The following is a 22,417-nucleotide window of genomic DNA, read 5'->3' as shown; positions in this document are numbered from 1 at the left end:
TTACAAATATCTTTGATAAAGAAAATCCTTTAAAAAAGTCCTTGAAAATCGTTTGAAATTGACATCCTTCGAGAATTTTCTTTTAGAAAGTCCTCCTGCACTCAACATAAACGATAATCTGGCCTTCACTTTAACAAACCTCACTCTGTCCTTATGTGCGGATTCGCTGTATGGATGGCCCTAATGAGATATTAAAAAAATGGGTCTAGGTAAACATTTCGTATCAATTACATTGACCGAAAGCATAAACACAAATAATTCATTGTTATACGTCCCACTAAATTTTCTTAATTTAGATGAAAATAAACATTACACTACATTAGCAGCCGTATATGGTTATAACAAGTAGATCCTTATGCTGTTAAATATTCCGTTTTTCATCAATGATCTTATACAATCTAATATTTGTCATGACTCTCATGTCCTCAACTTTCTTTGCTTTTTCTGAAATCGAACTCTCAATTTTGTGTTTTCTCTATGAAGAAAGTCCATTATCAAAAGCCAATGCAACTTCATAAAACAATTGCAAACTTATGCTGTCCCAAATGCCTTAATGTTATCAACTGGAATTAGTGTTAAATTGTCCCTTTTTGAGAATACGTTTAGTTTAACCGAAATCGCTCTTCATCTAAATTCAACACATACAAGAAAAGAAAAATCAGATTTCTTGGCGCCATTGAATCTACCATCGTATTATATGGCTTAACAGGCCCGTATCTACTAATACGTTTTGGTTGAATGGGTTCTCTGTGTGAAAAACCTTGAACAAAACCGAAATAGTTTTATTGTAAACTGACTGGACTGTATAGGGACTTTCTGCTCTAAAGAAATTTCTTGTACTTAATGTAATTGATTAACTCATCCATCCATCATGTTTATATCCGACACGACGTGATGTCTAGTTACGGCTCTGCGTTGTCTCTGCGTATTTTCCCGTATGACAATAAAATTGATTTCATTTTGTGGTACATAGTGGACGATTTAGTTGTTGTCTGTTTGCCTTAAGATCTGCTAACGAATATTTTCCGAGACGTTGTGTAAATTTTCACTGAACACTCAAAACGAAACTAAAAGTGATGGATAGACAAGTAAACACCGTTTGTGGATGCTGTGTCCTTGAAAAGGGCTGCATTATTATAGCAATTTGTCGGGTCGTTCTGACGATAGTAGCTACATTCTCATATTGTGTCATTTATTTTAACGATGATTTGAAACAATTAGCGGTCGAGACCAAAGTTGTTTCGGAGTCTACATTGACTTTCTATACGATAATTTCGATTCCTTTTTCCATTGTAACCATCTTATTTTCATATTGGTTTGTTAGAGGCACCAAATCGGTAAGATTGATATGCAGCACAGGAAAAACCAAAATTTTTAAACAAATTCTTAAACAAAATTCATTTCCACAGACTAATAAAGGTGAAATAGACGCAATGTTCTACTACTTTGGTTTGGAATTAGTAACAATAATTGGATTTGTGGCTCAATTCAGTGTAATGGGTTTTGTCTTTGTTGGGATCGAATTCTACGTGCTGTGTTGTTCTGCATTCCTGATTGCAGAACGACAATATTTATTGAAGGAAGGCGTTTAAAAAACGACTGGAGAAATTCTTAAATTGTTAAAAATTATTGGTAATCGAGAGAATTTAGTTATTGTTATCTGTATTAGCAATGAGCGAGTACATCAATGAGAGTGTCGATAATTTTATATTGGAGGTTTGTTTTCCTCATCCGTATGATGAGATCGGATGTAATATTCTTCAGGATTGATATATACTTGTCTTGAATTGCCTTGACCCAAGACCTCAAAAATGGGTCTCAGACATTTTTTGTGTATGTATTAAGTACGAGTGGCAGTTATATCAAAGTTCGGAAGAAAAGAATTGAGGATTCATTGGAAAGCTGCGGTCGCGTAGTTCCAGGGTAGGAGCAGTAACATGAAATATCGATAGAATGTGTTGAATTTAATCAGTTCTACTGCACTGGAGCTAGGCTAACTCAGCTTTCCAAAGGACGACACGCATTAAGAAAATTCATTTTTTTAAATTTTGATGTCCTACCACTCGCACCTGAAGATAGTTAAAATGTGTGAATCTCGTTTTGAATGCTTGGGGTCAACGCTTATCCAGACATGTGTAACCAAGTCGTGAGAAAATACGTTCAATTTAATTAATTGTATGTACACGATATGTAAAACACTAATGCTCTTGCTGTAGTCGTATTTGAATATATTATTGAAGCTGTTAAAAATTAAACAAAAAATTCTATAGACTTATAGGTGAAAAGAGTTCAACCTCTACATTTGCTTTAACAAAGTAATTTACATGTAGAACGTTTCATTTGATATCTACAGACAATTTATCCAATTTACCCAATTTGTTTAACTTAAAAATGGCATGCTGCTCTTGAAGATACGATCAACCGATTGCGATTCTACAAACACTTATTTTATATGGAAAATAATTTATGGTTCCTGAGGTGGTGGAAACAGAAGTCCTAATTGCTAGATCAAAATCAGAGTTTCCCTTCTCTATGTGTTCATGTTCAGCGAAATGTAGAACAGAGGTAGCTGTTATGACCTTCGAAAAATAATACGTATCGACTGTCTGTTCCTTGGCGCCTGAGTAAAGGGGAAACTTTTAGTGGTTGACCAGACATGCCCAGTCAGCTTTCACCGAAAATGTCCGAGTTAACTGAAGTAAAACGTAAATGACTTTGATTTTTCCTGTTGTCCCGTTATACAATGCAAAAGGTAAGAAGATGAGCAAAATCGGTTGAGTGGGTCTGTACGATCGAAAAAGTATTATGTTTGAGAGCTGGTCAAGGGTTTTCAAATATATCTGGAGAACATAATGAAGTTGTAAGATTTGATAAGGCGGCTGTACTGTTTTCAGTTTCCTAACAAAATGGCCGGATTTTAGTAAAAGTGAAATATCTCGGTAACTTAGAGGGTTGCTGTCAAGGAGGGCGGTATACATTGCTGTGTGCTGCCCATTGTAGACAGCAAAAAAAATATTTGTTAAGCAAATTAAGCGAAATTTTTCAAAGATATGACAGTGTTTAATATCGAAAGCAGTAATTATTAAATCATCTGTGGGTGATTGAAATGAGTTTACATTCAATTATTGTACTTTCTTGTACAATTCGTGTTTTGGCTTAGAAACACAAAATTTTTTAAAGTCAATGATTCGCCGACAATGGGCTGTCTAACGGGTAGGCAGTGTAATTTCTGTATGGACGGGTAGGCAAGATTGTAATCTACGCGATACGTATAATAAAGCGTAAAATTGTTCGCGCCGAACCTGTCACATACGGCTATTCATCTGTTATCGATAACGACGACAAAAATAATGACAAGTTCTGGTCCTTTATATAGTAAAATGTTTTAAAAAATGAAGTAAAAGATTTGAAATTAACAGATTAAAAATACTTTGATCGATTGAAGAAATACACTAGACCCACTAGACCCGATAATAATACTGGTCATATGCTTGCCGTCTGAAGTGGTTAAAAACACACAAAATTTGAGTGGGAGAGTTTGGGTTTATCTTTGCATCGACACATAAAAAATGATATGCACCTACACCCAAATGTTTATTTTGACGAGTTGGATTATGATCCGCGCCTTCGGCTTAGGACACAGGTGCATAATATTTATTATCTGTCTTCGGCTCGGTACATAACTTCTCAATCGTCAAAATAAACATTTGAGACTGTGGTGCATTATCTACTAATAATTTCAGTCGATAGCATGATTGGACTGTGGCACAATCTAACGAAGAAAGACAAGGAGGCATTATGTGATTACTCTACTTGCCAAACGCGATTCTTTCTGCAAACCAAACACTTGCCAAGACAACAAATTTTTAGAATTTTAGTGTTCTAGTAACCTAATGTCGTCGCTCCTATCTGGTGACTTTCCATCGGCAAAAGTTAGGCAGAAAATATTTCACAAAAAGCAATCTACGTTTCTTTGTACTGACTGTTTCATTGTCTTCTTATCTTAGCTAGTAGAAGTGCATAAGACACATAACGTAAATGAGATAAGATCGATTTATCCAAAAATGAATCGTTCCATATGTTCCTCCTTGAAATTTCTTAGCTTTAGTTCAAGGTTAGGCAACCGATAAATTTTCCTTTCTTTGTTCATTATGTCGTGTTTTTCTTTACAGATATCTGTGTTTGATTTGATGTTATATTTCAAACGAATGACAAACTACTACAGAAATTATTGTGTGTTGTGCCACGATATATATCCGAATTGCAACAAAGGTATTCTATGAATCTTTTAGCGGCATACGTGCAAATGTAAACATTACCAATTCTCACTTGAAATGTAATCAATATATCATCAACTTACAATTGATTCACTCCGTAATTGTACGACAAACAACACTGAACACAGCAACACAAACGTAAACATTGTATCACCAATCATTTTCACAAAAAATATTTCCACCAATTTTCATTCAGTTTACAGTTTTTCTATAACGCAATTTCGGTTTTCTAGTTATATATAGGTATAGATATCACAATAATTTTATTATTTTTTTTTGTTGTTATCAACGAAACTCTAATCGTCTCTTTAAGTCACTTGATTTTGATTATTGACCGCATCGAAGTACGAACAATGATTTACTAGAACGTATTGAAAATATTAGTCATCTGAATGTAGATGAGTATTTCATTTATTTTTCCAATATTTTTCACACAAATGTTTTTGTGATAAGAGGCATTGTTTTTCCCTTTATTTGACAGTTGTCGGTACTTCGTCAAGTTTTTGAACGATAACGAAAACACTGTACACTGTCACAATATTATGTAGTTCGGTAAGTGATACACTGGCGCATTATGTGAAGTTTCTTCTTCGAATAAACGTCATAGATATATGAAAGATTTCATGGATTTCATGTCTGCCCTAATTTGCAGAAACTGTTTTTTTTAAATAAAATTTCTCGGAAAAAAATTTGAAAATTTCATAAGAACTCTGAAAAGCTCTGAAAAAACGACAACAAATAATTTGCTGAAGTGTCTTAAGTTTCTTTTGCTAATTAGTGCATTTGTGTTACAGCCCGTTACAACCTAGCACTGAACTAAGGAACCGATTTTTAGCTGATATTTTTTCTACCCCCAACCCGCCACAAGTATAAATTTAATGAGAAATTTAATTAAAATGTAGACAAGTAATTCATTTCAAACAGATTTATGGAAATTCGAACAAATTCTTTCAAATTAGTCTAATAAAGTCTATAAACAATTAGATGAAACCTTGAATTATTGATAAACCAACAATTACCGCATGTGTGTCTAAAGCATACATGCAACTCTTATCTTTTATAATACAATTGACTGAAAGTCAGGGTCTTACACCAGATAAATGTGGATCACAAAAGAAGTTCACTTTGATTATTAAGTTTGAAAAATGTAAAACGTGGGTCCGAAGGTTCTTGATTTCGATGATTTTGAAGCGGAATTAAACAACTTAGCCCTAGTTCGAAGATGGACTTTGTGGGACGTTGGATAAGGTACCATTGAATTTTATTAAGCAATTAATATCAATTAGCAACAATTACTATATCGATTATCAAATTCTCTTGACTGTTTAAGTATATATCACCAATCACATTAACATTGCATGTGTCAATGCTGCTCTGTCGCATACACCTTGTTTACAAAATTACGAGGCCTAAACGTCCTAAACGTGCTTCTAATAACAGCTGCCATAGCACTTTGACATAACTCAATTAATTCATTGTATGAAAGCCATCTATTTGACACGGTGTCCCTTAACAAAAATAAAGTTTTTCTGAAGGGTACCCAAAAAATGACTTCTTATCCGAGTGTTAGGACCTAAAAGGAGCTTAAAACCTCTTTGCTTAGTTTTCAGCTAGATCCTTCTTGTGAACCATTTTTTGCTCAGAATAACGTCGTTTATCGATAAAAAATAAAAAAAACGCCGGTAGGCAACAGTTCTGTTTCATCATTTTCTAAAGAATCTTGAAAATGTATGGGAAATGTCGTTTTTTCACAAATCGACTATAGGAGAATGGAGTTTAGAAACTAAGGGTAAAATCTATTACAATTTAGTACGTTTCTTCATAAAAAGACTACTGTCACTGAATTATTTTTTCATGAACAAACTTCACTGCTGTGACATTTCATGGGAATGAATCAATGTGAAGTTGTTACACAAAAAAAAAGTACAGTGAGATTGAAGTACTTTAAAAAAAATGTGGCGCCTCTACAGGCCAACCGACTAGGCGAATGGGGATGGATCTAGCTGAAGACTAAGCAAAGCGGTTTTGAACTCCTTTTAGGTCCTATCACTCGAATCAGAAGTCATCTTTTGAAAAACTATCAGAAATACTTTTATTTTTGTTGAGAGACAGTGTTGAGCTACTCTAGCTTTACCATTTCTTGTAACAAAAGATGCTTTCTTGAGGCATGATTTTTATTCAGGCAACGCACTTCAAGCATGAGTAGTACTCTAAATAGGGTACTGAGACTGGACAGTGTATCAAACAAATTTTGACACTGTAAAAAATAGGACAAATTTGTCATACAAAATAGTTCTCTATTTGGCAGCTGTCATTAGTAGCACTTTTGCTTGAAGTTCGTTGATTCAGACAAATGAACAGTCGGACGAGCTGCAATGAGAACCACTGTAGAAAGGAACGTTACAATCAACGGAGAGAATAATCCGTCTTTTTAACCACTATGTGTAACATTAAATTTCGACATTCTCCCCACTCGTATATGTACTGGCTTAAAATGCATATGCCCAAAGCGTGTGAAAAACACTCATAATATGGGCGACGCTCTTCTTTGATAATGTAAGCAGACCGTTAAACCTTCAAAGAAAGTTTTTTTTGGCCGTATTGTCCAATGAAAATTGTACGTCGATACATCCACACGAATTCGTTGTGCTAATCAAATGCAGACGGTTATTTCATCTGTTCCAGACAGAAAACACAAATATAGGCATCGAACTCTGGCTGACGTCGGCCTAGTACCAAATTGTTTGATAAACCTGATAAAAGTTAAAGATTTTGTGGCAATCTGATCTAAGGATCACAAGAAGTAACAGACTCGATGAAATTATCGGTGATTTACTTCCAGCTAGCCGTATGTGATATGTTAGAGTCGGTAGATGGGATACAAATTCGGTGCTTGGTGGGAAAAATTGAAACAAATTTGTTTAGAAAAGAAACGAAATCGTTGCGGCTTTAATCGGTTAACAGTAAATTCACACAGCAACAACAACAACAGTATTTACTGAACTTCACAGCCATCTATCGTGGACTCTTTCTGGTAGCTCTCGCAGATGGTCCATTTTTAGTCTTAATTGTTCGCCCTTTCCGAACTGGAGTATTCTCGTTACTGTCTGGAATGACATCTTCGTCGTCACCATCGTCTGTCACGGTAGCGCTCGCTTGTATACTCCGTTGTGAATCGGACTTTCCGGCTTTCGGTTTGCGCTGTACGTTGACAATAATATCGGTATCGATGGACACATTCAAGGCCAAATTCAAGTTTATTGTTTTCGTCTTTTTCGCTTTAGTTTTGTCGGTGGCTGGCGAATCGCTGACCACAACTATGCTTCCGACTCGTGACGACGAGGTTTTTTCGTCACTGTTTGTCTTGGAGATTTTTGCTCGTTTATCTTTCGAAGGAGTTTTGGCAGGTTCCGTCTGAACGCGTTTCCGTTGACCTTTCACGGGTGATTTGTTTTCAACTTCCGATTCTTCGCTTTCCGATTCAACAACAGCACGAGCCTGTTTTGTCACCTTCTTTCTTGGTGACTTTTCACCAGCAGTCAAACGCTTAACAGTTTCTTTCTTACTTGGGCCGGCTGCGGTCTTGACTGTGAAAATCAAATCACCCGAATTCTTTTCGCCTAGCTTCTTCAAGCCAGCTTCGAACATCTGTCGACATTTATTGTAGTCTGGAATATCGTCGTACTTCATTGAAGCCACGTATTTGACGTAATCTGAGATTGTGCCTGAAATAAACAGTGACGCATGAGAGTTCGTCGGTAATTGACGAAAGAAATTCCGCACTTACTGGAACATGACGGAAAACATTTTTTCAACGAATCAACAACGTTGGCCATGAAGTTTTCTTTCGATTCCTGTACCTTCTTCGGATTCGCCAGTAAGCCATCAGCCTCCCAAGGCAGTGTTGTGCCAGACCAATGAATGATATTATAGGCCAGGATTTCCAGATCACCACGTCTGGTCGGGACACCGTTGTGTGCATCACGAGACGTGTACTCAATCGTTCCGTTATGCATTTTCTTCGGATCCGGTTTGAAGTCTTTCGTGGTGTAATGACTCGCCAGACCAAAATCTACCAAATAGGCCTGACTTGCACCAGCTTTACCTTGTCCCAGTAAGATATTTGCACCTTTCAGATCGGCATGGACATATTCACACGTATGAATATACTCTAACACGTCCAACTGTTGTAATTTCGCGGGAAATAAGTACATGAGCTGATCGGAATACAAAAATCACTTACCATTTGTATAGCGATGCGGAATATCGTTGGCTGTGGAAGGATTTTTCCATTTTCGATGAAGTAGCTCCAAACATCTCGAGCGTACCGCGGCATTACAACGAAACGGTGTCTCGAACCGTTCAATTCGTGCGATCCGTGTCCCACATAGTGTGGCATTCCGAGGGATTTCAAATTTTTGGCCTTCTGGTATTTTTCGACTGTAAAGACACAATTGACATTAATGGCCCAAATTGTCTAAAACGTTTTTGAGTATTAATGCAAGCTTACTCTCGGACAATTTGGCTGATCTTGAATAGAAATGCATCTCGACGAATAAGGGTCCATTTTCATGTGGTTCCTGTTGATTTAAAACATACAAAACAATTAGTTTCCTTCAGTTATGGATTGTTAGCTAACGGATATGACATTGTCCTTAGGTCACCGAGGTCAGAGAAATCCATAAATCGTTTTTGGGCAATTTTTAAACGTCAACAAAAATTATTTACCGCAGAAGTCGTGCTTGTGGAATAATGACTCTCTTGAGACGTTCAAATTGATCGTCAATATTGCATAAGCGCGAGGGTTGTCAAGGCTCTACTATGAAAACACACACAAATACACAGGAATGTGGACTCGCCACAGGAAACTTACAATTTTGACAACATAGTTGAAATCCTTCGTGTCGCCAACTTTAGCTGCCGAATATATGTCACCGAATCCACCAGATCCAATTGACGGACCAATTTTCCATTGCACTCTGCTCACATCAGTGAGAATCTCACCGTTTGGAACCGGTGCCGGCTTCTGGTACTTGCCTTTGGCGGCAACTTTCTTTTTCACAACCCCAACGGGCTTGGTAGTTTCTTTTGTTTTAGCGGCTGGTTTGGCCTTCGGCATTTTTGATGGAATACACTTACGAATAGACAAATTGAAATTAACTACAAATGTTCCTGATAAATTTATTTTGTAAGCGTCAAAATATAACAGCAAAGGTAGTTTGATGGAACGCTGTATGAGCGAACCGAATTCTTCTTTCTTTTGAGTTAGTAATCTGACATTGATGTCAATGGGCCCATAATGTAAGTTAATATGAAAAGAAATTGCACTGGGACATGCATTTTAAATGTTTTTTTATTCAAAAGTCAACGGTGGCTACGAATGCTACGAATGCTAATCAATTTCATTGCGAGTTGGTTTATCAAAACCATGTTACTGAACAGAAATGACACGTTTATCATGTTGAAAACAATTGAATTACACATCCTGTCTGGGATATAATTCAAGAAAGGAAAAAATACCTTGCTTTGAGGACCACTTTATTGAAATATTGAGCGTTTTGAAACTGTTAGCTGTTGGGATCAAAATTAATAAGTATTATCTTTAGGGCAAATGTATCATTTTGGGTCTGAAATCTACTTTGCCTTATATATCTATTGCAGCGGATAAATATGGAAAATTAAAGCATCAGCGTCCCTACTTCATTACACAGTCACAGCACAAATTCAATTTTCACAGGTGCGGCTTATTTTTATGAGAAAATAATTTAGGGATGAAAATCTTAGGTACTCTCGCCCATTTCGAAATATTTATAATAATTTGAACTAAAGTCAAGTTGACGTGTGATTATTGATATTGACTTCGCCTCGGAACAACAAAATTGACACGAAAACTTTTCATCTTTTTATTACTTGTCGTGTATGTAAATTACTATTTCACGACAATTGCGCTTGACATTTTAACATCATAACATCATAACCAAACAGACGGAACAAAATTCATAGATTTAGTCATAGCACTGACAGTGATTTAGTACTTATCTGTGGCACTATCACGGTGAGCTTGAAAAAATTTTTATTCGACCTCTCGTCGATTGGAAAATTTTTAATTAAATAAATTTTTCGTTTTTTTGGGACCTGCAAGAAGCTTGAAGACTGTTTGGACCCTAGCGGTGACTCGTTTAATCACAAAAATATAGTTTCTGTTTAGCCTGAGGTCTAAGCTTTACAACGATACCAATCATGACATTAATGACTACCAACAAACATCTTTTACGAAGCAAAGTAATTGAACTAGGTCACTGCGAATTTTAAAGGATTTATCACATGTGGATGATTTCTATTTTGTCTTAAAATGTATTTTTAATTATTTTACGTAATGTAAGGGGTTAATAGAGGTCGAAAGAAGATTTTTGACCCGAAATAGATTTTTTTATAAATCACCATGAGCAAATTGCACTATCTCGAGTCAAAAATTAACAAAGCTTGGTTTGTATTTTCTTTTGTTTCGTAATTAGTTGCTCCAATAGCTCAAAGCTATTTCTGCAACATTTTAGTTGCTTCCACAAAAAAAAAACATTATACGAAGAAAATTGGATGGTCGTTCTGGTCTATACAACAAAGATTATAACAGAATGAAATACCAACTTATTTTCCGACCTTTATTCATCACTTAAATTATGCCGAATAATTAAAAATACGTTTTGAGACAAAGTAGAAATCATCCACGTCTGAAACATCCTTTCAAATTGGCAGCTTCCCGCAGGGCTCAAAAAAACAAAAAATCGATCTCTAATTAAACATTTTCCCATCAAAATATTTTCTTGGTATGTTATTCTTACTCGTGGTGCCGCCCTCTACAAAAACCACTAAAAACATTTCATGTCCACGAGAGGTCGAATAAAAAGAATTTCAAGCTAACCGTGCTATTTTATACCCAATCTACGGTTAGTAGCGGCGGAATCAAAATGCGAGAAAATTATAACGGTTGAATTACAGGTGGTCCTATGTCAAAATGAACTATGATTCTATGAACGAGTTGTTTATCATCAAGTAAAAATAGCAACAAAAATTTCAATTCCACCGCAACTCCGTAGAGTGTGTTTGTACAGAGTTTATTTTTACCCAAGAGTACTTATTTACCGTGTTATTTACATAATTACTTACATGAGGCCCATGTACCCACATGATAAGTAGTAGTTATCATCCAGCACAACATTTACCAATCACTGACCCTTCGACAACAAGTCTATCATTATCATTTGTACGAACTAAGACAGGTCATTATGTAGGCTATAATCTATGCCATTTCGATTGAGAAATCAGAATTTTCAGCGCTATCGCATCACAATCAGTTCTTCTGAAAATTCAAACAAACAATTTTACTTTTACTGAATTAGTAAACGAATTTTTCTATTAAAACATTACCGAAAAATAACTTGACCTGATTCGAATACTGAACCCGATTTATTTACTCAATTCACACGAAACGGCAAAATCTTATACAAAATACAAAATATTGTTCGATTCAAATTACTTTCTCAATTAATCTGATGTGCATTCATTCTACCTACACTTTTCATTGTAAATATCCTAAGCTCTTCTTCTAGTAGTTATTTCTCAATTAGCAATTGCAGATTTTCTACGCATTCTTCTTGACATAATAAGTCAATTCTAGTTAATGAGGGGGATTGTGTGTATATAGTTGAATGTACTACTATATATCCCTAACACTAACCATTAAATGTAAAGATTACACTACAACTCAAGTCACATATCTACAATGGAAACTGTAACATCAGTTAGTACTCTGTACATAAGATACTTTTTATGCACATAAATATATCTGAAGAGAAAAACTAAACATCCGCGCATATTCTTAACTCATGATCATAGTACATATTTCGTCGATTCCAGTCGATCGCGATATTCTGGGCAAGACAGTTCGGTAAGGAAAAAAAATTAAAATTTATCAAGAAACTATTCACAACTCTGTGACAGCCATTTAGACTTAATATTTCTGATGTTCTTCAGTCGTTAAACTGATATTGTGTGTGCACCATCGACAAATACTTATTCGGATTATCAAGTGACTTGGTGGTTATAATATATAAGTACTGAACGATCAGCGGTATTTGGGGTGAGTGTAATATTATTTTGTTCATGTTTTGTATATAAATTCTAAATTTGGCTTCCGATTTTTCTATTCCAACTAAAAAATGTGCATCGTACACTCATACTCTCGCGCAGACATACGCATCTCTCTTTTTATCCATTCATTGGATCTAGATTTATTATTAGATATTTTGGAAGGCGTTGAAACAATATGTTTATGTCGATATCTCTACCAAACAGTTGTTAAATATGATTTAATTACTTGCTACACTATGTGTTCGGATGGTTGAAAAGTTTTTTTTTTATTTTTCTATTTTTAATTGTATTTTTTGTGTGAAATTAATTTTTATTTCATGGAATCCATTGTTCGTTTGATATTGAATTTAAAACCAAATTTCCGGATGTATAAATTTGGATGATTTATCATGGCTCGGTTTATTTGACCAGCCGACAGACTTTTCTCGTTCCAACCAAATTTATTCAAGGTTAACTCCATTTGAGATTATATTTGTATTCATCAACATCATCTGTCGTGTTACTCCTCGAGGTAGCATAGAGACTCTACAAATTGTCGCCATCGTATTCGGTTCGGTGCGAATGCCTTTACTTCCGTCCATTCTTTCTCGGCTTTCCACGCTTCGTCAACGACTGTTAGTTTCCATATTTGAATTAAAGTAATTAAATTTAAAAATCCTGTAAAATGCCAAAAAAATAGAAAGTCTTTACTGCTCGAAGATCTTCGGATATTTGGGACCTTTTCCTAATTTAACTTCAACAATGAATTCATGACCAGTATTAATTGAACACCTCTGAAGCAAAATACATGCAATGGGTCAAAAAAAAAAATTGGAAATACGAAATGTTTTTTAGCCTAACAAATTTTACCTCGAAATTTTTCGTTTACTGCGCTACTTTTACATTTTTATTCCTATCTGACTGCACTCCCATTTTTTCTTACATCTTCGTCGACATCGACGACAGACGAGGACCGAGGATGAACTTATTTCATCCTTTGCTCACTGTAATTTAATTTCATAGTTTTGTTGCGCAGTATTCGTAATATATTTGAGAATTAAAGCATTGCTCAATCGTACGTTGTGTAAGCTGAAACGGACTCTATATATTATTTATGCTGCGTAAAACCATTGTATAGAGACGTCTCAAGATGAGGTTGTTCTTTTTCGTGTACGAAAAATGATGGTTTCTTACCACAATTTTGCTAAACAAAACAAACCGCGAGATTAAAATTTTGCTCTGAGTTTTTACTCAATTTAATGTGGTCGTCTGTGTATGGTGTTTGATTCGAAGGATACGCAGTTTTTTAATTGAAAATAATTTCAAGCTTAACTGAAGATGGTGTCTGTTGAAATACAAATTAAATATCACGAAAATTGTATGCTTGCATATGCTCCAGTATATTTCTGCTGAAATTTGGTCATTCATAACGAGGTCACTGATAAAAGTGTAACCCTTCTTATCGCACATTTCGGTTTGGAATATAAACAAGTTTTTAGATCTTTTTTTGTTGCTCTCTATAATTTAGCAATCGTACGGATGCCCTAAAATTTATTGAAATAATTTCTGCGAATTCAATTTATAATTGTTTGTTGTTAATTCCAAGTCCAACAACACACAACAGCAACATCGTTATACGTTATTTGAAGTTTCTTCTTTCGTTTAAAAAAAAATGCGGACATCCTCAGAAATGCGATAAATTATATTGTGTTACACTTCATGTGCATTTCATGTAAAATGTTAAATTTAGACACTGCATTGAATTACTTTGGTTTTAATTATTTTTTTGGACATTGTTTTGTCAATAATTTGTTTTTATTTTTGGTAATTAAAACATGCTTGAGTTCATGGTCACGGGGAGTAAATTAAAACGTACGATAGCGATAAACGAAATGTTTACAGGCATTGATATGACTAGCGAAGAGCAGTCTATTGCGACAGTAATGTTGAGTAAAACTAAAAATATATATAAGCTTACGCTGGATCGACATAATACATTAGAAGTACCCGAACCATTTTATATCATTGACAAAATAAGAATTGTGTCGCAATTGCAAACTTCCAATTTTCTCTATTTTTCCATTCAATGGGGCGTTCGGAGTTTTCTTAAAAATGATTTTTAAGTAGACAGCGTGACAATACATAATGTTTCAATTATCTACTACTTCGATTGTATAAGTTAGTGTTTGATATAAATTCTTTTACTTAATTAGCTATGAATAGAGTGTTTAAGCGAACTGTAGCTAGAGCTGTATTCGGTTGCTGCCGATAACAGATGACAAAAAACAAGACACTTCAAGCAAAAGTGCTATTAGTCACAGCTGCCAAATAGAGTACTACTTTGTATGAAAAAAGTGTCCGAAGTGCCAAAATTGGTTCGATACACTGTCAAGTTTCAGTACCCTATTTAGAGTACCACTCATGCTTGAAGTGCATTGCTAAAAAGGATAAAGTTATTGGAATTTTATTTAGAAAAACCAACGACTGCTGAATTTATTATGAAAACATTAAAATTTGATGCTCCAGCTGGTTTAGTTTTCTGGTAATGCATATGGATCGGATAAAATTCAATTTGTCATAATTAATTCATAGCCACATGTTCGATAATGTCATTAAAAAGCAAATAAATTATTGAGTGTGGCTAGCATACTCTACCACAACATAATAAATAGATAGAGTGAGAGGAAGGCTTTATTAGAATGTCGTTGTTGTTGGTCAATGCGCATTGCTCGTATTCAACTATTTATATCGTCAATTCTCGCAGCTAGTACCATTGATCCATTTCTGTTTTTAAATTGGTATTTAAGGATTATTAGCTTGTGCTAATTCATTTAACATTTTAAAAACTACTTCAAAATCAAAAATTGATTGCAATTTAATTAAAATTTATAGATATAAAGAGATCCAATGCAGAGAACTAGTCGATATTCGTTAGGTATACAGTGCCTACCTCAAAGTCCATATGAAAATTCACATCTAGGACCAGAAAAGTGCGACTTCGACGCACTTTTTCTCCGTCGAATATGAAAACATTATTCGTACCACGGACTTAAAGTCTTTTTTAGCGTACTCGATTCCAGACCTCGCCTTCGGCTGTCTGGAAACATCACCCACGCTAAAAAAGACTTTTAGTCCTAGGTACGAAATATACTAGCATTATCTGCCTCCTACAACCACGTAACACTTTGCTCCCAGAGAAAATGATCCATTACTTGATGAAGAATATTTTCGGTTAATTTCAAGTGAATAATCAATTTTCGCATGGGGCAGGTAAAATTAACCATGGAAGTTGCTATGTAATTCATTAATTCAGTAAACCAGGGCAGGGGAACACAGTGTGGGTTCAATCAACGATGCTCGCAAACTCATCAGTGTGTTTTTGAGCAATTTGGTTCGGTAACTGTTTTTCGACCAGTTCAGTTATATCCTCGTCTTCGGCTCAGATATGCAAACTCTACACTTGTCAGTCGGAAACACAGTTATCGAAGCTTGTTACTGGAAAAACACTCTTATGAGTTTACTTTCGTTGCCATGTCATCTTCATTATGGTACTGAGTCTTTTGAACCTAGTATTCCCAACAGCTGACGATGATTGAAATTTACCTCAAGACTGCCATAGTTTTGTTGAAAGATTTTCTTAATTTTCCAAAATTCGAAACAATTTCGACAAAATTGACGAACGTTTCACAGGGTGATGTTACTAGTATCATCTAGTATTACTTCTTCTGATCTAAATTTTATCATCAGACCCACGGACAATCTTTCGCTTCATTAGTCCTTACGCTCGGTTTTAATATGAAATTTACTGTAAATGACCAAAGAAATCGAAGCTCATCTCTTAGTATCGTCGTTGCTATCGATATCGAATTTTTGACGCAAACAAGAAGCTCTTATCAATAAACGGGAGCATTTAATCTCTGGTTGATTGTCAATTTAGAACGAATGAATAACGAGACTTTAAAACTCGAATAAAACAATTTCATAATTAAACTGCCAACAACACTTTCCAGACACTATTTATTACATACATATCATAGGGCACATATTATATATACTTATATGTAGTAGGAACGGAACACACATTGTATGTAATTTTCTTCGTATACCCAACAGCGCACATGTTGAACTTTTAAAATATTTATATTCATTTTTCTCTCACACAAAATTTCTGTGATACCATCGGAGGAAGTTGAAGTAAACTGGGTATATTTTTATATGAAATAAAGAAAACCCACATTCGTATGTAATAATCTTGCATTTTGCTTTTTAGTTTTCGCCGATTACGTAATTGAATTGTGCTCTCGTCCGACAATTTTAAATGCTCCGCACAATGCAAGCATAATGTTGCATTATAAATGAAGTCATCAACTAAATTTACTGGAAATTCGAATTAAGTAAATCAACAAAAGAATTTTTTTAAATCCCTCAGTAAATCTGGTATTCCATTCTTCAGCAGTCCGTTTAAACAGTCAAAAGTTTCGTTATATGTTATCAGTACTTTAGTCTATAAAGTCGTACCTCGTATTTTGTCGTACCGTTGCATAATAGTTACTTTCCCAACGCATTCACTTCGAAGTGAAACCGGATCGCTCACACCATTCGATGGCCTGATGGAAACGTCGCGAAAACCGCATTGGACTGGAACCCGCAGGGGACGCGAGACAGGTGTAGACCGAAAACCACATGGAAGCGAACAGTCGTCATCGAAACGAGGGAAGCCGAGTAAGAATGGACGGAAGTCAAGGCACTCGTAATGAACCGAATACGATTCCAAAACTCGCCTTTGGCGCTCATTCGCTAAAAGAACCTTTTAGCATAAGATAGGAATTTCCTAAACGAAAAGTTGAAAATACGCGAGGAAGTCGCGGTGTTTCAATGCTAGTTATGGTGATTCATGACATCGTGCGACCTCATGCCATAATTACACATCTAGAGCTTGATAAAGTTATTTGTACCGAGACTGAAATTCATACGATTTATGCAACAGATGCATCTAAAGTTTTCAAATTTTGCACGTTATGATGCTGAGTTCCATAAACTTTCATTTTTGCAGTAGTTCGGAAATGTTTTTGCTGGCACTGTTTTTATATTAAAACCTTACCCTCGCCCGCGCGTTCACACACATCTTGTGTGTATTGGGGTATTTTGAAATATACTATTACAGCATAGATGACTTCAATGATTTTCCGTTCCGTTTACATGCGATTCATGATTCGGTGATTTCAGTGGTTGTGGTTTTCTTTGTTCCGGGGTTCTGTAAACGTTGTATTTATCAAGTTCGAAACTACTTTTATTTTAACTAGTAGAATCGAAAATGCGATTTCTCTAGCAAAACGAAAGTTCCTAATAACGAAGTCTTCGGAGTGTCAATCAATATGTATCAAAATAGCGTAAATCTGTTGATTAACCTGTCACATACGGCTATTCATCTGTTCATTGTAACGACGACAAAAATAATGACAAGCTCTGGATAATATGGTCCGTTATGTAGTAAAATGTATGCTAAAACAATTGAAGTACAAGATTTGAAATCAACAGATTAAAAATACTTTGATTGATGGAAGTACTGGTCATATGCTGGCCGTCTGTAACAGGTTAAAGAACACATGAAGTAGATTATACGTCCTTCTTTGCACATTCTCATTCTCTGACAAGTTTGAAGTTGATAGTCCGTGCTAAAGGCCTGACCTGACTGTATTTCTACTAATCACAATAACAATGTCTAAACAACTAAGCCAACACCATTCGAAAGTTGATCATTACATGAATGATCTGTTCAGTTCATGTTAGGTGTTTGTGGTAATCAACAACTTTCGTATTGGGCAGCCAATAACTAGAACACGGAATTTATTACAAACCAATGATACTCGCATACTTGTGATACCTCATGCAATGAATTATTTTCGCAGCATCCAATGTAAATAACTATTACTCGCAAAGCTCCAAGGAAATTGGACTAATCAGGTAATGAATTCGTAGGGAGCTGCGAGTAAACGACTTTGCATGAAGCTGTTGCAACAAAAGAACTGAGAAACTGGGTCTTTACATCGATGATTTACTTGCAAATTTTATATTAATTAATTCTCAATGGACTTTGTGATGTAAGTCGACTATCAAAATAGTGAATGCGCTTACGATTACATACAACAACAAAAAATGTGGGTAGTGTAGCAATCATTACTTCGTCCATCTGAACTTGATGACTTTAAAATCAGTAAACTCAATTGTTTTTCCACATTTTCAAATGAATATTTTTCGTTTTCCCATTTAGTGCGATGCGGTGGCCAAAAATTCAGTTGCTTATCTTAGCAGCGGCATGTATCTGTCTAGCTAAGGCCGACGTAAGTTCACTAGTTTCTTAAGTATCTAAGCCAGACGGAGTCAGATCTTTAACTTTTTCTAGGAATTTGAAATTCCGGAGGATTTTGATCTGGATGAGTTTGATGATACTGACGAAGAGCTGTTGAGACAATTTGAAGAGAAGCTTGTCGTAAGTGTTACAGCTGCAATTGACTTTGTATTTCAGATCTGAATTTTATTTCCAATATTCACAGAACAAGGATTTGGCTCATGAAAATGAACATGCAAGGCAAATAGCATCCGATCTGGCGGCAGAACAATTGAATAACAACTTGGTTGCAGGTACAGTATGAGATGGTATGCCAGAGGCAGTTTGAAATTAATTTTATAATTTCACGAGTAGTTGATCCGTGTATACAAATTCATTGTGGCGCTGGACGTGTTTGCAAAGCTGAAGGCACAAGTGCTTCGTGCGTCTGTATTCCTGAATGCCCAGAGGAAAATGATCCTAGACGAAAGGTCTGTACCAACAAAAACGAAACATGGACGTCGGATTGCGAAGTTTATCGCCAACGTTGCCTTTGCGATTCGGATGATCCGGCATGTCGAGGACCTGAATTTGCTCATATGCACATTGACTACTACGGCGAATGCAAGGAGATGCCGGTAAATTTTTTCAGTTCATATCCTTCCTCCTCATCATTTACCGCGTTGCATATTATTCCGTGATAGGATTGTCAAGAAGACGAGATGAACGATTTTCCCCGTCGCATGCGTGAATGGCTGTTCAACGTTATGCGTGATCTGTCTAACCGCGATGAATTGGCCGAAAAGTTTGTATCATTGGAAGTGGAAGCTGAAACGAATCTGACCCGACGATGGGCTAATGCTGCCGTTTGGAAGTGGTGCGATCTGGATGGACATCCACACGATCGAACTGTGTCACGACACGAACTGTTTCCGATCCGTGCACCGCTGATGGCATTGGAACATTGCATTGCACCATTTTTGGAAACATGCGATCCAGACAACAATCATCGAATTACCTTGAAGGAGTGGGGTAAATGTTTGGAGTTGGATGAGGTAGGGTTTTTGATTTCGATGGGTTCGGTGTCACATTTGGAGTTGATTTTTTGTTTGTCTTACAGGCTGATATGTTGGAAAACTGTGACAAACTTGTCAAAGATAAGGCACAGCAATAGAGCAGAGCCAAAATAACTTGAGGTTGAACTTCAGGATTTTTAAATAATATTCTTAGAGTGTATCTTACGCATGAATTGAATTGAATTTTGTATAAATAACTTTTTGCATTTAATCTGTAACGCCATTGGATGTATACTATGTTCATAGGAAGTGCAATGATTTTACTGGATAAGCCTATATGGATCCCGACATATCTCAATGAATTGTATACCTAACTTCCCTTTTGTACCAGTTCTCTGTGACACATTTCTTCTTTTTTTTCAATGTTTTTGTGTAAATCGAAACTATTTCATCCAATAAATAAGTCTGTATCTGTACTATTAAGATTCATATGGTTTTATTTCGTCTCGGGTGATCTGTTCGTTTATTCCAAACTACTACTAAATAAGCCATGAACTATCTGGCTGGTGTTTTCAGGGAAATTATTGAAATTTTGAGTCACCCGGAAAATTTTTGACGGCTGCCCGAAAAGTTTTCTGTCCAACCGATGACTTCTTCTCTTTTCACTTGTCTCGAACTATGTTTTTGCTGTTGGAGTTGCTATGTTGTTGCCTTTGCTCGACAAATAACTGCCCCAAAAAACAACCATACTTTGTAGAGGACCTGGTTTTCCTAAATTGTGGGTTATCCCCACTCCTCTAATCCTGATAGGCGGAAAATCCTTAGAAAATCCTTCGAACATTTTTGAAAATAAAAAAATATTTCCATCAAAAAATCCTCAAAATCATAGAAAAACACTTCAAAAAATCCTCGACTCCGAATGTCCAAAATTCCAACACAAACAATGAAGAAAATGTTCAGAAAATAATTAACAATCCTCAGAGGATTTTCTTTTTTAGAATCCTTCGTAGAATTTACAAATACATCAGACACCAAGGAAGCAATAAAGATCAAATGGTGACAAATACAACTTGCCATTTTAAAATTCTTATAAAAATTTGGCAATTCCATTGTAGGTGTATGTTACTTCCGTCAAGAGAAAAGAAAAGTGAATCAACAAATGATAAAGTGAATATGTCTGTTGGCATAGCACTGCTAGCAGGAAATATCAGGACCTTTTAATCCAAGAACTTGCTGGCATCAACACTTCCTCCAAGTCAAGTTCTCAATAAAAGATGAAAACTCACAAATGACAGGATATTCGCGCAAAAATTTCACTATTAACGCTATCTTACATGATTTATTTAGGTATTAGAAACCGAACCATTGAATCAACGATTATGTGAAAACTTTTTGTTGAATGAATTGTTCCGTTCGTTCGTCATCATTAACTTCCATTACCACCGAACCTATAACTATTTGCACTTCAATTCTTTACTTGTTCACAAAAATCGTTCAACAGCCACTATGGCTTCCGAGGCTCAGGAATGGATTGTGGATCTGTGAACGTTGTCTCATAGTTCTTAGCATTTTCGATGTCCGTTCCAAACTCCCCCATTCAATCTAGAGCAAAAATCTGAGACAATTTTTCGAACGGAAGGGACAGACAGTTTGGAGGTCCGAGCTCGAGCCCATTCGTGCCGGAAACAGAGTAACTTTTTCCTTGGTGTGAGGAAAAAATTGTAACTGCACGAGACCCGTTCAACTACGAAAGGACAACAAAAAAACTTAAACGTAAACCTCCAATCCTCAAAAAATGCCCAAGAATGGACTATCATTGTAGTTTATCAATATTTCCAATTTTATTGGAGGAATTCTTCTGAAAAACAGAAAAATTTTCCATTGGAATTTTTTATATGTGCCCTGTAAGGTATTCGACCCCGGAAGCCAAAACCACTTTCAAAAAAATTCTTCGAAGCTTGTGTTGGCTGGTAAGAGGTCATCAAAAACCGAAAACTTGCATTTTTCTTACAAACATTTCTCAGGTTACACGAGCCGTACAGGGTCGTGTGGGGTGTCACTAGAAAGGTAATTGCATGTACTTCCGGGGAAAATAGGGTCTTATTGGGTTTCAAATTCATCCGCACTGAAATATGTGCAGTTGAAGGTTTCAACCGAAGACTTACACTTTTCTCACAGAAATTTCTCGAGGTACACGAAACGTGCATTGTCGTATGGGGTGTCATTAGAAAGGAAATTAAAATGCACGTTTCGTGTACCTCGAGAAATTTCTGTAAGAAAAGTGTAAGTTTTCAGTCTTATTTCGGTTGAAAACTTCAACTGTACATATCTCAGTGTGGATGAATTTTAAACTCAATAAGACCCTATTTGCCCCGGAAGTACAGGCAATTACCTTTCTAATGACACACCACACGACCCCGTACGGCTCGTGTAACTGGAGAGATTTTTGTAAGAAAAGTGCAAGTTTTCGGTTTTTGATCACCTCACACTAGCCACACAAACTGCGAAGATTTTTTTTGAAAGTGGTTTTGGCTTCTGGGGTGGAATACCTTACTGGGCACATATAAAAAATTCCAATGGAAAATGCGTCCGATTTCGGTCTTCTGTTTTTCAGAAGAATCCCTCTTGATTTTCTGTCTTTTGATATTGTCTGAATTTAAACTAAATTT

The 22,417-nt window shown here is 35.9% G+C and overlaps 3 protein-coding genes across 5 annotated transcripts in view; 1 reads left to right on the top strand and 2 right to left on the bottom strand.

The window, feature by feature from the left end:
- LOC119068181 (cation-independent mannose-6-phosphate receptor) overlaps nucleotides 1-4,729 on the bottom strand; it is a 66,073-nt gene extending 61,344 nt beyond the window's left edge. The window contains exon 1 of one of the 2 annotated variants that reach the window (XM_037171676.1): nucleotides 4,361-4,729. In XM_037171676.1, coding sequence (XP_037027571.1) covers nucleotides 4,361-4,438 — 78 coding nt within the window. In that variant the 5' untranslated portion in view covers nucleotides 4,439-4,729. The remainder of the gene's footprint in view (nucleotides 1-4,360) is intronic. The other variant, XM_037171675.1, reaches the window with a different exon arrangement.
- Nucleotides 4,730-7,199: 2,470 nt separating this feature from the next.
- On the bottom strand, nucleotides 7,200-9,548 carry LOC119068190 (nucleosomal histone kinase 1). The gene is made up of 5 exons (XM_037171688.1): nucleotides 9,151-9,548; nucleotides 8,788-8,857; nucleotides 8,521-8,717; nucleotides 8,065-8,461; nucleotides 7,200-8,002 (listed from the first exon to the last, which is right to left on the bottom strand). Exons 1-5 carry the CDS (start codon nucleotides 9,394-9,396, stop codon nucleotides 7,293-7,295), a joined length of 1,620 nt encoding a protein of 539 aa, XP_037027583.1. The 5' UTR covers nucleotides 9,397-9,548; the 3' UTR covers nucleotides 7,200-7,292.
- Nucleotides 9,549-12,067: 2,519 nt separating this feature from the next.
- On the top strand, nucleotides 12,068-19,945 carry LOC119068195 (SPARC). 2 transcript variants are annotated; one of them, XM_037171695.1, is made up of 8 exons: nucleotides 12,068-12,222; nucleotides 12,309-12,406; nucleotides 18,669-18,745; nucleotides 18,808-18,894; nucleotides 18,959-19,046; nucleotides 19,108-19,370; nucleotides 19,437-19,787; nucleotides 19,853-19,945. In XM_037171695.1, exons 3-8 carry the CDS (start codon nucleotides 18,680-18,682, stop codon nucleotides 19,904-19,906), a joined length of 909 nt encoding a protein of 302 aa, XP_037027590.1. In that variant the 5' UTR covers nucleotides 12,068-12,222; nucleotides 12,309-12,406; nucleotides 18,669-18,679; the 3' UTR covers nucleotides 19,907-19,945. The 2 variants fall into 2 exon arrangements, with proteins under 2 accessions (XP_037027590.1, XP_037027589.1); XM_037171694.1 differs by having other exon boundaries at nucleotides 12,309-12,414; nucleotides 18,676-18,745.
- The last annotated feature ends 2,472 nt before the right edge of the window (nucleotides 19,946-22,417 follow it).

This window comes from Bradysia coprophila (genome assembly GCF_014529535.1).
Source record: "Bradysia coprophila strain Holo2 chromosome X unlocalized genomic scaffold, BU_Bcop_v1 contig_173, whole genome shotgun sequence".
In the NCBI taxonomy this organism is placed as follows: domain Eukaryota; kingdom Metazoa; phylum Arthropoda; class Insecta; order Diptera; family Sciaridae; genus Bradysia; species Bradysia coprophila.
This window is presented reverse-complemented; position numbering and strand designations above follow the sequence as displayed.